At 46.0% G+C, this 14,837-nt stretch overlaps 1 protein-coding gene across 6 annotated transcripts in view; it reads right to left on the bottom strand.

Moving 5' to 3' along the window:
- Positions 1 to 1,633: 1,633 nt before the first annotated feature.
- lrch1 (leucine-rich repeats and calponin homology (CH) domain containing 1) overlaps positions 1,634 to 14,837 on the bottom strand; it is a 66,547-nt gene continuing 53,343 nt past the window's right edge. For 4 of the 6 annotated variants that reach the window (XM_023831765.2, XM_023831767.2, XM_023831768.2 and 1 more), the window contains 4 exons: positions 11,298 to 11,407; positions 10,548 to 10,685; positions 10,228 to 10,305; positions 6,210 to 8,366 (listed from right to left, as the gene is read on the bottom strand). In XM_023831765.2, the coding sequence (XP_023687533.1) occupies positions 8,106 to 8,366; positions 10,228 to 10,305; positions 10,548 to 10,685; positions 11,298 to 11,407 (587 nt within the window). In that variant the 3' untranslated portion in view covers positions 6,210 to 8,105. Of the gene's footprint in view, positions 5,116 to 6,209; positions 8,367 to 10,227; positions 10,306 to 10,547; positions 10,686 to 11,297; positions 11,408 to 14,837 lie in introns of those variants that run through there. The other 2 variants (XM_023831769.2, XM_023831771.2) reach the window with 1 other exon arrangement.

Genomic DNA, 14,837 nt, shown 5'->3' with positions numbered 1-14,837 from the left:
ACCTCAACTGGGGATTTAGTTGGATGGTAGAAGGACTTTGTGAATTCCGCTGACATGCCTTTCTTGGAGGACTCGTCCATCATTAGGGCTGAGGCCACTAAGGTAGTTAACCTCCTTTTTGGCAAGGCTCTAGGGGTGGATGAGATTCGGCCTGAGTTCCTGAAGGCTCTGGATGTTGTTGGGCTGTCTTGGTTGACATGCTTATTCAACATTGTGTGGAGGTTTGGGACAGTGCCTTTGGATTGGCAGATGAATGTGGTCCCACTCATTAAGAAAGGAGGCTGGAGGTGTTCCACCTTCAGAGGGATCACACTCCTCACCCTCCCTGGGAAGGTCTATGTCGGGGTACTGGAGAGGAGGGTCCATATGTTGTGATCCTTGAGGGGTCCTGTAGGGGGAGCTCTGGGAGTATGGGGAGCCAGGCCCACTGTCATGGGCCATTTAGATCCCTTTATATCTGCCACAAGTGTTTGGTTCGCAGCAAATCAGACTTGTTTCCAGTGGGTGTTAGCCTCCATCAGTGCTGTACTGTGACACTGATTCTGTTCATAATTTTTATCAACAGAATTTCTAGGTGCACTCAAGGGGTGAAGGGTGTCCAGGTTGGTGACCTCAGGATTGCATCTTTGCTTTTTGTGGATGATGTGGACTTCCACCATGTATTGGGCCGGTTTGCGGCTGAGTGTCAAGAAGCCAGTATGCAGTTTAGTCCATTGGCTCTCAACCGGAAAATGGTAGATTGCCTTCTCCAGGTTGGGAATGAGTTACTAACTCAAGTGGAGGAGTTTAAGTATCTCAGGGTCTTGTTTGTGAATGAGGGAAGAAGGAAGTACGAGATCAACAGGTGGATCCGTGCAGTGTCGGCAGTTATGTGGATGTGGTATTGCTCTGTCTAGGCAGAGAGAGCTGAGTCTGTCGAAGCTTTCAATTTACCGGTCCAACTACCTTCCTACCCTCACCTATGAGCTTCCTTTGCAGGGTGTCAATCAATCAGATGTCAGTCCCACCTCCTCTACAATCTGATTGGTTATCTCTCTGAATCAATCATTTTTCATTCTGCCCTCATAACATTTTTGTGTAAGAAAAACTCTCCAAAGGCTGCTAAGGGATGCCTGAGCACTAGTGTAATCAGTGACAGTCACTCCTCCTGCCCTGTCAGCAGTCAATGGGATTTTTAAATATAGTCTATCTGATCTTTAACATATTCATAAAGTCGTATGCATCCTTGTTTCCTGATCTAAAGATCACGGTGGTCATGTTTCTGAGCTCCTAAGGATTTGTGGGAAATTGGAAGCGAAGTGAAAATATGCAAGGCAGTTGTATTGTTAAAAAAAATTAAGCTGAAACCTGAGTAACTGCTTCCGAAAGTTGCCAGTTGCAGATACTTAGACACAAAGGAATGATTTGGTGTTATACTCCGTTGCCTGGTGCTACCAAAATGCTGATCCTCAATTCTCATATTTCTGAGCTGAATTCCCATTTACAGGTCAACAGTGTTCACAGAAAGCCCTCAGCAGGGACTAAACTGGGGTAACTGTGGTCTCAAGCTCATTTCCTGCACTGCAACTCTAGCCACTGCGGTGCTGACAGGCTGTCTGCTAAGTTATACAATAGCATCAGTCAAACACACAGCTCTTTAAACAAGGGTTTATTGTTAAAGTAACATTTGAAGTATGTACATTATTTACAGTAACCAGCAATTAAGGTGACAGTTTGGATATGTCTGTGTCATTATCTAACGTTTGTACATCATATAACTTTAGAAATGCCACATGAATGTATAATAAAGTATTAAGTACTTCATTTTTCAATATTGAAAAACATAGATCTTTAGTTTAAAAATAAGTAGAATTAAAGCCATTATAGTCCAGTTTTGTAGAAAGTAGGAAACATCTGCTCTAGATGTGACAGAATACAGCTCGAGATAAATATGCAATGTGACATTTGTGTAAGACTGAAGGGTGATCTGTGAGTTGACAAACCTGTTAAATTCTGTAGATAATGCAAAACCAGTATAACTGACCACCACCTCACTCGTTTCATGAGAAACTTCAGAACATCAGCTGATTGGGAGTAAACACATGTAGATGTGAATGTGCCCTGTGCTTAGCAGTCCTCTTTCGCTTTCCCACACTTTATTTTATGAGGTCTGCAGCAATAATTTAGCTACAGTACAGTTATAATATTCTTCAATTAAAAACAATCTATTTGAATTTTAAAGCAAGCGTCTGCATTGAACAAAATGCAATCTATAAACACAACTTCCATTGTATGAGAATTTTCACGTTTTTGACCTGCCAAAATGTTTAAGTAAAAATGTACAAGATGAAATCATAAAATGCCCTTGATTACTCTCCTTCAGCTGCACATAAACTCTAACTGAATATCGATAATTAGCTGGTGTTACAAACACGGCAACCACACCGTCATAAATGCTCCATCCATCCTCTAACCTCTTATAGTGTTACATGGTCATGATTATTCCCCGGAGCATCAATCAGCGCTTATTCAAAACACGGCTACATTTCCGAAAGGGAGCTGGTTAACAATGTAAACAAGCAAAACATAGGAAGTTTGTCCTAGGAGAAATTTCCATGGCAGCCCGGTAAAAATCACTGCATCTGCCTGAAATGAATACTTTCATGTCTCCTTTGTTGGTGTCATTAAGGTGTTTAGGCTTCCTGTAACATTCGCAGAAACCCCAGTCCCCTAAGTACAGTGGTCACAATTAATTTAGCCATTTAATTGCATGCATCCTATCAATTTCAAAACATATAAATCTTTTTTTCAGATAAATTTTCTCTAAGCAGTTTATAAAACAGAACATCTTCCTATAATGAGGTTGGCCTCCACATCAGTCTTCATGAGTCACTGGATGTTTCAAGACAAAACCTAAACTGAATAGCTGTTCATAAGGATCTTTATCAAGCTACATGGCTGTCAGCCTTGATATCCAGAAATAGATGTGATTTCCCAAACTGTCGTAATTATAAACATACAATATTTACATTTAATCTCCCTTTGGAAAGACAAAACATACTGATGCTCATATGTTTATGTATATTTGCCTCAGCCCCATTTATATAGTGTCTCCTAGTTCAAGCATTAAACATCCCTTCATAATTCCCGACATTTCCCACCAATAACAAGCATCCCACCTTAGGGATATTGATTTCAGGGAGGCAGATGAGGGGCATCCGGGAGGGTGGGGGTGCTGGCCAGTGCTTGGCTGGTATTACTGTAGTGCTATATATTGCCGACTGGGGTGTGGGTGTAAAATTTGGGGCAAGGTTGCAGCAGTAAAACTTCTAGCCGGCTAATTTTCCACAACTGAATAGCAAAACGACAGATTTCCGGGACATTGCACATCATTTGCGGGTGTCGGAGCTGCTGTCGATTTGCGGGAGACTCCCAGAACTTCTGGGAGAGGTGGGATGTCTGCAATAAAGACTTAAAACTAATGAAATACCAAGTTGCTGACCTGCAGCGAGGCAGCAAATCCTTTTTTTCCATCCATTAATCTATAGCACAATTGCCTATAGCTGACAGCTAGTGTTACTGATACTAATGGAATGAACAGCTGTGCAGGCTCTGCACACTAGTGCGACATTCTACACCTTCCCCGGCAACTTACACAGACCATCAGCACATCATGGATCCACGTCACTCTTACAATACGCATCCTAATAATCATATTAGGCACAAAAGTATTCGGTGTGATTTTTAAATGTAACAGTTTTATGTTATTTAATTTTTTTGTTTCCTATTGATATCAAAAGACAGCTTAGTTTTGTCTGCTAACATCAGACAAATTTCTTGCTTAGTCGCATTGTGAATGCGGGTTCTTACACAGTAAACCTTTCCTGTCTCACGCACGCACGCACACACGCACGCACACACACACACACACGGAGTCTCTCAGTATTTTCACAGTGGTAGTAAATTTCTACCTTTTTCCCCAAGCAGTGGCAGATTCTGATGTCATCTTTCAATGAACCACCTCTGGAGAGAGTGGCCCCTGTTCCAACAATGACTTTAATTAAACAGTATAAACACAGTTTAATGGGAGCTGAAGCACATCAAATGTCCAGCAGAGCTTACGGATTGGCACTACAACAGCACCACTGCTGGACCATCAGGCTGCCACTGTAGCACTGCTGGACTGTGCGTCTCAAACACAAAACAGTTTATGTGCAGTGAAGGCCAGGCAATGCTCTGCCTCGCTAATGTCCTTCCTGTGGACCAATGACATGGGGTGGTCATGTGGTGTTCCAACATCATTCAGTGCAGGATCATCCAAATGCTGTGTCCTGTAAGACCCTCTTGGGGGAAACTACAAAAATTCTCTCTCTCTCTCAAACTCACTCACTCACACAGACACATTGACAAAAGCAGGTGAAGAACTCCTTCCCCACAGTGGATCCACAGTGTCCTGAGAGAGACACGCCCCCTGATTTACACGCAACCTTCCTCACAAGCTGCAGCAATGCTATCAGGTTGCCTGGACCTCTGGGCAGTGAGTCTGTGACAAAGCTCATGCATAGACTGGGCCTAAACCAGCCTCCTACCAGAATACACAGAACAGAGTAATCTGACCTACACCCAGAATCATATATTAAATATTAAAATATATAGCTTGGATACACTGCAAATTATACATCCCTCACCCAGCTGGATGACTCTTTAATAAATAAATATAAATATGAAGGCACCAACTGGTGTCCTGGTTTCTAAGCCCTAAAATGAAAGCTCAGAGTTGTGAGAGACTCTGTCGCTCTTTACTTTGGTGACAGTATCCCTGAACTGAACACAGGAAGTCCCACTCCGGGGGACGGGGGGGCGTGCACTGAGTGGGGCGTCCCGGCAGTGTGGAGGCGGCGTCGACCCCCAAGCTCATTTGGGTGGGTGGCATTTTTGCCCTGTATGTCTGTCCTCGTCTTCATGCCACCGGCTGAGCACGGCGCCCGTCGTGCCGCCACCCATAGCCTTGCCCAGCCGCGCTCACGTAAACGAGGCCTGCTTGCTGGCCGCTTCCTCCACCAGCGCCTGTACGGTGGTGCTGACCTTCATCAGGCCCTTCTCTTCAAGTATGTGGTGAGGAAGGCACAGCTTCTCCTGTGACAGACAGCGGAAGAAAGGAGGGAGAGAGGAAGAGAGAGGACGAAGGAGAGGGAGGAAAAGCAGGCAGTGCGAAAAAGAGACAAAATCAATATGGTCTGACTGTCCAGGAAGGGAACTGAGAGCATAAACAAAAGAGCCATATGTGTTTGTGTCGCCGTCACATGTGTACGTGTCCCTCTCATGGGTATTCCTTTCACGTGTGCTAGTGTGATGTGGTGTGGCACAGTGTTTGCACAGATGTTCACACTTACATATGTGAGAGACACCAAGAGGACAAACACAAGAAATGTATCAACATCTTTAAAAAAATTTGATAAATAAATACAATTTAATTATTACTTTAATGAATAAATATAAATATGAAGGCACCAACTGTTGTCCTGGTTTCTAAGCTCTAAAATGAAAGCTCAGAGTTGTGAGAGACTCTGTCGCTCTTTACTTTGGTGACAGTATCCCTGAACTGAACACAGGAAGTCCCACTCCGGGGGACGGGGGGGCGTGCACTGAGTGGGGCGTCCCGGCAGTGTGGAGGCGGCGTCGACCCCCAAGCTCATTTGGGTGGGTGGCATTTTTCCCCTGTATGTCTGTCCTCGTCTTTATGCCACCGGCCGAGCACGGCGCCCGTCCCATCATAATAAATAAAAGTCCTGGAAAGCAGTGGCTTATCTGACTGGCAGGTAGACAGAGGCGGAACATACAAAAACCCCTTTGTTTTTGGTCTACTAAAGCTTGAGAGCCATGATGTAACAGCATTGTGAATCTCATCAGGTATCTATCTTTCACATGCTGAACCACGGCAAATATGCAAACATGTCCCCAGCATGAGGTGGGAGTCAGATCCAGGCCCTCGCCGCATGGACTGTCCAAATCACAGCATTTCATGCTCCAGGTACAAATACTTACACTGTCACTCTTGTAAAAAATGCTGCAGTTTCATCACATTCCTTTTTTTCTTAAGAGAGACCATCTGTTCTTTTTTCAAAAGATATAATTTGGGACAATGTTCAGTCAAGGTGAAAAACCAGCACCACTGTCTCCTTATCGCCCCCCCCCCCCTCTCCAGGAGCTCACCGCCTGACACAGAGCAGTAAAGTAATCCAAACTATACATTTATTACCTGTGCAATATACAGTACCATATAGGTCATAAAAATACAAGCATCACAAAAGCATCCACATCAATGCTGAGTGAATTAAAGCCTTGGAAGCAGCAAATGAGCCCAAAATAAACACTACTGGTTGGCATGGCAACAGCGGAATATCTAAAAGCCTGTGGAACATAAGGAAAAATCAGGGCAAATCAGAAAGCAGGATGATCTGTAGTGTTTATGAGCCACTAGGAGGAGCTGATTAGGGAACAGTCATCTCTCTGTCTGAGGACAGCACTTTATTGCTGCATTATAATCAAAGAGCATAGCAATAAAGATAAAGGAAGGCCAAAAATCGCTCAATTAACAGGAATACAGATCTGGCAACTTACAGGTACTGGATATACATTCTGAACCATAAAGCCCTTTTGATTTGATGCTTTGTAAGCCGTTCAGATATCGGTCATCTGTTGTGTGTGTGCAGAGAGAAAAAACAACAACCTTTACACAACAGTCTGGCAGTTTACTGAGCTCAGAAAACAACACTGACAGCTCCTTATAAAAGCCTCACATTAGTGCAGAATTATGGGTATTAAGTCTGAACAGAAGCTAATATCATTGTTATCACAGTTCTGTGTGAGAATGTGTCATACAACACAATTCAACTCGTCTACTCAATGTTCTCTGTATGAAATGAAGGAAAAAAAAACATGAGTCTTTCATGTTATTCATCATCTGGGAGATGTTCTCTACTGAAACATCCCCATTGAGGCCGCTCAATGAACATGTGGAAACATCAGGGATGTGTTTGTCACAGAAATTTGGATAAATGTTGGCAGAGAGTCAGAGGCCCAGAAATATTATTTCAGCCCAGAAACATTATCTTCAAATCTCTGGAGGAATTGTCAGTGTTGCAAGTAGTGAGTCTTCTGATGTGTACCTGGACTTCATGGCAAAATATGGTACTGTCATATACCTGGAGGGTTTAGCGATATCGAGAGTGACATTTTGGTCTTGGGCGACAAAGCAATAAGACAACAGAGCATGTAGTTCCTGTAGCTGAGTGTGACATGAAGCTTTCCCCAGAGCCTTTGGGAGTATAACAAGTGAAGCCATTATGTGACTGTGCAGCTTAGCAAGGAGGCTACAGGGGTCCTCAGGGCTACTGTACTTGTCCAAGCTGCTAACATGTCCTTTCAATGGAAATAAGTAAGCAGAATTACTTGGTTTTCAAGTTTCAAAGCCTGTGTTGCATTTGCAACAGTCCAAAGCAATGTTCCTCAATCCGGTGCTCAGGCACTGTCTGGTAGGGAGCTGAGAGGGAGCAAAAACATGGACCATCTGGGGGTCCCTGAGCGCTGGATTGAGAAACCTAAAGCAAGGCTGAGCCCCGCTGGCTAGACTAAGGCTATTTCAGCGTTGCTCTTCCGGCCTGCTCTATGTCACAGGTGCTTTCCCGATGTGACGAGATGAGGCAGCCAACTGAGCAGCATTGGCTGTCTGGAACAAGACGGGGAAGCCCCTAAAAGCAGTTAGAAAGAGCTGTGTCTCAGCGCTATACAGTACAAACAGCTCCCTCTGTCCCACTCCCAACTCTCTGTCCCATATTGCTATCATGTATATATGTCCTCCTGGGTGTGTGTGTGTGTGTGTGTGTGTGTGTGTGGGTGTATATGCACTGTGGGACTTCCTCCAACCTTAGACGAAACCCCCATACCAGTTTTTGGGTGTGGTTTTGCCTTAAGATTGCACAAATCTTTTGAGAGCGCTACCTAAACCTTATCCTCTGTGCGGGGAACTTAAAAGGATGCTACCAATAAGAGAAAATGAGGAAGAGAAAGAGGGAAGAAGAGGCGGAGAGGTGGCGGCTGCATGCAGGCCGAGAGTCAAGGTCATGTTATTTCAGCTCACTCCAGTTGTACGCCACAAAGAGCAGGACCAGACAGAAGACGTGCAATAGGCTGGAGCTGATCCAGTCCCAGATGCGCCAGCCAGTGGGCGGAGCCTGAGGGGCGGGGCTTGCGGGTGCATCCACACCCACAGGCTCGCTCTCAGTCTTGCTCTCTTTGTCAGTGTCGAGAGCCACCAGGGCGCGGACTGATTTCCGGACGGGCCGCACGTCCCCTTGCAGAATGTCGTACGCGGAGCAGAGGGCAGACTGTGGCCCGGGACACAGGATGAGGAAAAGAGGAAGAGGATGGAGACGCAGGATGGAGAGGAAGAGGAGAATGAAGGGATGAAGGAGGAATTAGAGGAAGGGAATCCATCAGGGAGCAAAGAAACACCAGGCAGAAGATTAAACAGTCACAAAAGTTCAGAAGGTTTAAAAGTATCTGTGCGTACGTCGGCGGGGGGGGGGGCAGGGTGCAGGGTGACCAGCGGCGCCCTCTGCTGCTTTGTGAAAGAGACCCAGCGGCTCAACGAGGGGGTCAAAGAGGCAGCTTGTTTGCTCACAGGACCTGCCTCTCCCCTGCAGGACTCACACCCTTCACACCCGGGGGTGTCCGTCTCCTTTCACAAAGCGTGGCTGGGCGGTTTGGGTCGGGCGGCGAAGCTGCGATGTTCAGTGGGCGGCTCTCAGACAGGCGTGAGGCGGGCATGAAGGCAGCAATGGGCAGAAGGCTGGAATGTCATAGGCCAGGTGGTTGCCATAGTAACCTAACAGCCAGTCAGGTGGAGGACACTGCTGTTTATATATGCTGGTCCATGTAGAATGTGCTTAGCATCCCAACACCCCCCCCCATCCCCAAATTAAACCCTCTTCCCATGTCCACATACCGTGTAAGCAATTAACAAGCAATTATCAGCACAACACAAATGGGCCAATGCAGTAACTACAGAATTTCAATTCTACACGAACTAGTTTCTGTAGATACTATATACATATAGTTACTGTAACAGGTCTGTGATGCACATTACTATATCACACCGAGAAACGTGTCTTGTGCTTCACACACACACACACACACACACACACACACACACACACACACACACACACACAGAGTTTATATCCATAAAAGAAATACTATTATAGTTATTCAACATTTCAACCAACAAAACTACTTGGACCAATGCTGAAATATTCTACTTATCTACTGTAGTCTTCTGCCTGTTACACAAATCTGATAAACCAGTAACACCAGTTAAGCAAACCAAAACACCAACGGGGGGCTTAAGTGTGTGAGTGTTTAAGGGGGGCATTTCTGTCCCTGAGAGCCAGCAGCAGATACTGATGTGAGCGGCATTTGGCTCTGCTCCAGAAAAGCTCCCCCACTGGGGGTCTGGGGGCACTTTCCCATCATAAAACTCTATTTCCTCTGTTCGCCTGCCCCTGTCGTAAGGGAAGAGCTCCCTCGCAGCCCTACATGGCAGCAGCAAAGCAACACCGGTCCCAGTAGGCTTCCGTGGCCCCGCCCAGCCCCCCACCTACCCGGCATTTCTGAGACTCTGGGACCTTCGGCTTCTCGCTCACGAAAACGCCCCTCTGTAACAAATCTCCCCAATACTGCAAATGCAAAGCCCCTAATCCCACACTCATCTTTAAGAACATTACAAAACATAGAGCGGCTTGCCAGTGACAGTGCCACATGCTCAGACATCAGAAAGCCACAGGTTCACCTCACACAAGCTCAGCTTACAGAAACTCGCTTCTCCAACATGGCGGCCTGCAGCGCAGATGAGCGACAGGCATGTAGATGATGCAAATGTGACTCAGCCGCATGGAGGAGATGCGCAGGGATCTGACTGCATGGAGGCCCCATGGCAGGGCTGTGGAAGGTACCCAGGTCACGATGGGATGGGATGGGATGGGGGGGGCTTCCCACAGGGCAGAGGCACTGAATGCAGTGGTGGGGGGGGTCAACCATTGAGAAGCCCTATTCTATTTAGTCACTGATTTTGTGGTGACTGAATGCCATTTGGATAAACACTGAAACCAAATCTCAAGGCTAATGTTAGGCTTGCGATCAGTCTCAGACATAATTCGCTTGGTGCCCCCGCTGGGGGCCGGCACCCACCTCAGGCACCCCCAGCTTGCGGCAGGCGTCCAGGAAGTTCTCTACGTTTCGCCGGCACTTGGCCATACTCAGCTTAGGCTGCCGGGGGGGCGGGGAGGGAGAAGAGAGAAGAGAAAACAATATGTAAGGTTCTCATTGCTTCATCTTAACACATCAGTCATTTTCATAATGCTACCTGAAATGAAGGAACAGGGGGTGCAATGGCTAAAGAACTAAAAGGGAAATCCAGGGCTTCCTAAACCAGTAGTTACAACAGAAATAGTGTAGACCCTAATAAACCTCTGCCCCCTCCCCCCCACCACACACACACACACACACACCACAGCAGGTGAGGGCACATGGATGCTGGCGACAGCACGGGGGCGGATGTGGTTGACCAGGTGACACAAGACCACCCCGTCCATGAGAGACGAGCCAAGGTCTTCAGGCAGTGACATCTTCAGCCTGCTCTCAATATTCTAAGAACAAACACACATACACTACCAGTCAGACGTTGTTACACATACTGAGATTTTCTACACTTGCATATTACCAATATTACTACACTTAACATTTACTAAAAATACATTCAATATTCTTTGCTAACAAATACGTTTACAGTATGTTCACCATTTGAGTATGTTTATTAGGAAAAAAGCGTCCCTTCAAAAGTAACCTCCTCAAGCAGTTATAACAGCAGAGCAAAATCAAGGCGTTCTTTCCAGAAGGGACATTAAATACTGCTCTGTCTCATGGGATGAAACGGTTAACTAGTCCATTTAAAGTTAAAGGGCAGCTGAGAATTTGACTCTGCCGTCACCACACAACCAGCTAATAGGATGTCAGACATGCACTGTTACATACTCCTTCTACGTTATAAAGGAAATTTGTTTTATTTGACTTATATTTTCATTTATAGTTGTTCACTCAACTATCCAGTGTTCAAGAAAAATAAATAATCTGCAGATTATGAAATAAATGGAAAAGTGGCAAAAATCTGCAGTGTATCAGCAATAAGAGTCAGTTACTCAGAACACACTGGAGGGGATGTAAGCTAGTGAAAGCGAGCGGTTTCCCAGAATGCCCTGCACCTCTCTCAGCTGCTCCGTCAGCTCCATCTCCTCCCGCAGCTGCTCCATCTTACGGCGGATGGTGAACTGAGGGTCCAGCGTCTCCAGACTCTTTGAATTCCGCATAAACACTGAGAAGGGGTCGGGGGGGGGGGGGGTAGAAAAAGTGGGTTTGGAGTAACCCCCAGAACTCCGAGGATGGGGACATGCGAGCACCCCCTCCCCCCTCCCCCACCCCCCACCCATGGGAGAGACGACCAGCCTGAAGCTCCGAGGCCCCGTCTGTGTGCGACTTGGCTCAAGCCGATAACTTCATGTTCGGCTCAGACGCCAGCGGCCGACGTAAGGAGAGCACAGCGCATGTCTCCCGCGAAATTATTTATGGACCTGTTTAGCAGACACATGTATCTGAGGGTGGACACCACACAACAGCATGAAAACGACAGCCGGGTGGTTTTACACTTAACTGCAACCCTTTGTCCCTGCGGTCTATAAATAGCCAAAGAAGCTGCATTGTATTTGAACACGACCCCCATGAAACATTCCACCTCTCCAGAATGAAGATGCGGCGTTTCCTTTCCCCTCCTCGTGACTGTGAAAAGGCTTGGCGTCTCTTTTAAAACACAATTTTATTCCAACAAATGACTATGTAGCAGCCATTACTGAATTCCTTAAATACATTATGTTGTATAAGACAATCCAGTCAAAGGGCCACTTTTATCTACGCTTATTCACTCCCTGACCACTTGGGGGAGCCAAGGTACATCTAATCAAATTATATCATCGCAAAAGTGATGTCTAGTTTGGCACTGGAGACAAAAGATGTGCCATGTCCAAAAATTACTGCATGAAGTCACTTAAAGTGGCTACAAAGTAAAAGTAAAACTAGAGCAGCTATGACAGGAATGGCTTCTCCCCCATTAATCTCCGCAGAAGATCGATACGGGACAAGCCAGGGCCTGATATTCCGCGAGGCGGCAGACACAGCCCTGGCTTCCAAGCGGCGGCAGGTAGCGATTATGATTCTTTTCAAGTGCCTGATTCTCCTGAGTTCTAAATGTTACATTCAGATTCGGTCAGAGCCGGGGTGGGGTCTCCGGAACAGGGTCATAGTGTTAGAGGAGACCCAGCCAACCAGCCTGACTGCAGGGAGGTAATTTACCATAAACACTGTATAATTATCAATTATATTTTATATTTAATTAGATACTGCACATTTGTTATATTTACCATAGGAATTAGAACATAGCACCAGTGGGAAGGAAAAGAAGGTGGATCTCAGTCCTGCATATCAAGATCTGGGTCAACAATCTTATTTTGCTACCTAACTGAACGAGTCAGCACACAGTGAACAAAATGATTTCATTCACTTAAAGGATTCCTTCAAGGAGAAAGGATCGTCCATGAATGACACGACTCCACAGGCGGACACTCGCACTGGAGCTCCCCAAAGCGACAGCGAGGTCTCAGACATTAAACAAGCGGCTGGCAAATTCTACCGGAAAAGAAAATTAAAGTTTATCATTTGTGACATTGAGCTTTAGCCTTAAAATAGCCCTCAAGCTGAAGGCGGCCATGATGGAAGTGAAACAGGGGTCCTGCAGCCACCGGTCCGAGTGCAGTGAACAAACTATCACTGCATCCACAGGCCTCCTGCTGCAGCTCCCTCTCCCATTAAGGGGCAAATGTCTTGCAGCACCCCAAGGCATATTATGTTGCCCCCCCCCCACCCATAAAAAAAAAAAAAAGCTAGAAACTTTCCTGGAAAGGGTGTGAGGAAATTGTAAAATTCTCAGATTACATCTGATACATCTGGAATTGTAAATTATTCACAGACATTGCAAACAGTGCAGTGGCAGTTATTTTTGTTAGCCTAAGTATTTCTCTCTGAGATTGAACAGCAATGTCTGAGTAAACCATCCAAACCAAGTTATTTTTGACTTGTTTTTGTGTGGGAGGAGAAGCTCATCCACAATCCCAGAATGTCCTTCTCTTCCACAAACTGGGTAATTCCAGTATGTTGTCCTTTAATTATCACCTCTGGGTGGGGCTTGACCCACCACTCTTGCAGACTATCCCAAACGAGACATCTTGAAGCCCCCCACAATCCAAATTACTCCCCCCCCCCACCTTCTCCCAGAACAACAGCATTGACCTGAGAACCACACAGCACTGAGCTGTTCGTAGTGACCTTTGACCCCAAGCAAATTACATCTTTAGCTCAAGGTTTTCCATAAAAAAGCCCAACATAAGTGCTGCATCAGGCTACGATACTGGGTAACACACAATACACTGCAGAGGTTTAAAGACTGACAAATGTGGCTGTTTAATTAGAGGGAATTAGGGCCTTACCATTTAAATGAGGACAAAAACATCAACTGAAGCTACCCAGGGAAAGAGAGGGCAGGAAAAAACACACAAACAGCTACAATTACTGTTAAAACAGCAAGCTAGGCATTGTGCATGGAATCATGAGCTAGTAAAAATAAGCCTTTCCATTGTTTCCAGTGTACCAGAGTAAAGAAATAGAAGCCAATGAAAAAGAACCAGTCGACCCCCCAAGCTGGAACTGGGGCCTGTGTACGCGTCCATAGTCGGCCAACAGAATGCTCGAGTCATTATTCAGTCAGACCCAGGTGATTCACATCTATGCTATGACTGTATATACATGTCATGGAGAGAACAGATGTACGAGAGTGACAGTACAGCTGTGTGTCATTGTCTGAATTCCGGTTGGATTTAAAAATTTAGGGTGTGGACCAATGTGAAGGTATCAGAGGACATTAAGGAGCTATGGGTGTAAAATTATGATGCTTCTGCAGTCTTTTCATGAAGATATCAGCAGTGGTGGCTCAGCCGAGTGTTTTATATAGAGTGATGTGCCAATCGACCCAGCTGTACCAGACAGATGTGCATTACCTCACAAAAGATCACCATGGAGACAGTGAGAGAGTGGCCTGCCAGCCACTGATAGTGGGGCACAGTGACAGGGCTGCACACCATTCTGAAAGCTAGCACGGTCCCAGGCACCGACATCTGGGGACATTAACTCTGTCCTGTACAAACTCCACACCAAAAGCATGACTCAGGACAATAGTGAGGATCTGAGTTCCCTGACTAATGCGGAGTATAAAAGTGAGAAACTAGGCCACCCTGAGCCACTGAAGGGCTTCGCACTCATGGGCCCAGGCAGGGATACCAAAAAGGACAGAACAGAGGAGAATAAGAGGCCATGCTGTCAGCAATTCATGATAAGCCCTGTTCGCTGAGGCTGACATCATCGTACAGCGCTCTCCGATGGCATCTTAAAGTGCACAACACAAGTCACGCATTACACCATTCAGCGAAGCCAGCAGACTCGAGCAAAGCTAACAACACGCTTCTCTGTGTCAGAGGCTGGTTCTACGCTATCAGACAGGACAATGGAGGCAGAGGGGACGCCTGCTCCAGCTATAGCAGCTTGACACTCAATTTCACTCTCCCTCAATTCTTAGGCTCTTTGGAGAGGCCAGTATTATGACAGAACCATAATACCTGGTATAAATCCATGACAGGAAACTC

Source organism: Paramormyrops kingsleyae, chromosome 16 (assembly GCF_048594095.1).
Source record: "Paramormyrops kingsleyae isolate MSU_618 chromosome 16, PKINGS_0.4, whole genome shotgun sequence".
Lineage (NCBI taxonomy): Eukaryota > Metazoa > Chordata > Actinopteri > Osteoglossiformes > Mormyridae > Paramormyrops > Paramormyrops kingsleyae.
The sequence above is the reverse complement of the archived record's forward strand: the minus strand, read 5'-3'. Positions and strand labels throughout refer to the sequence as shown.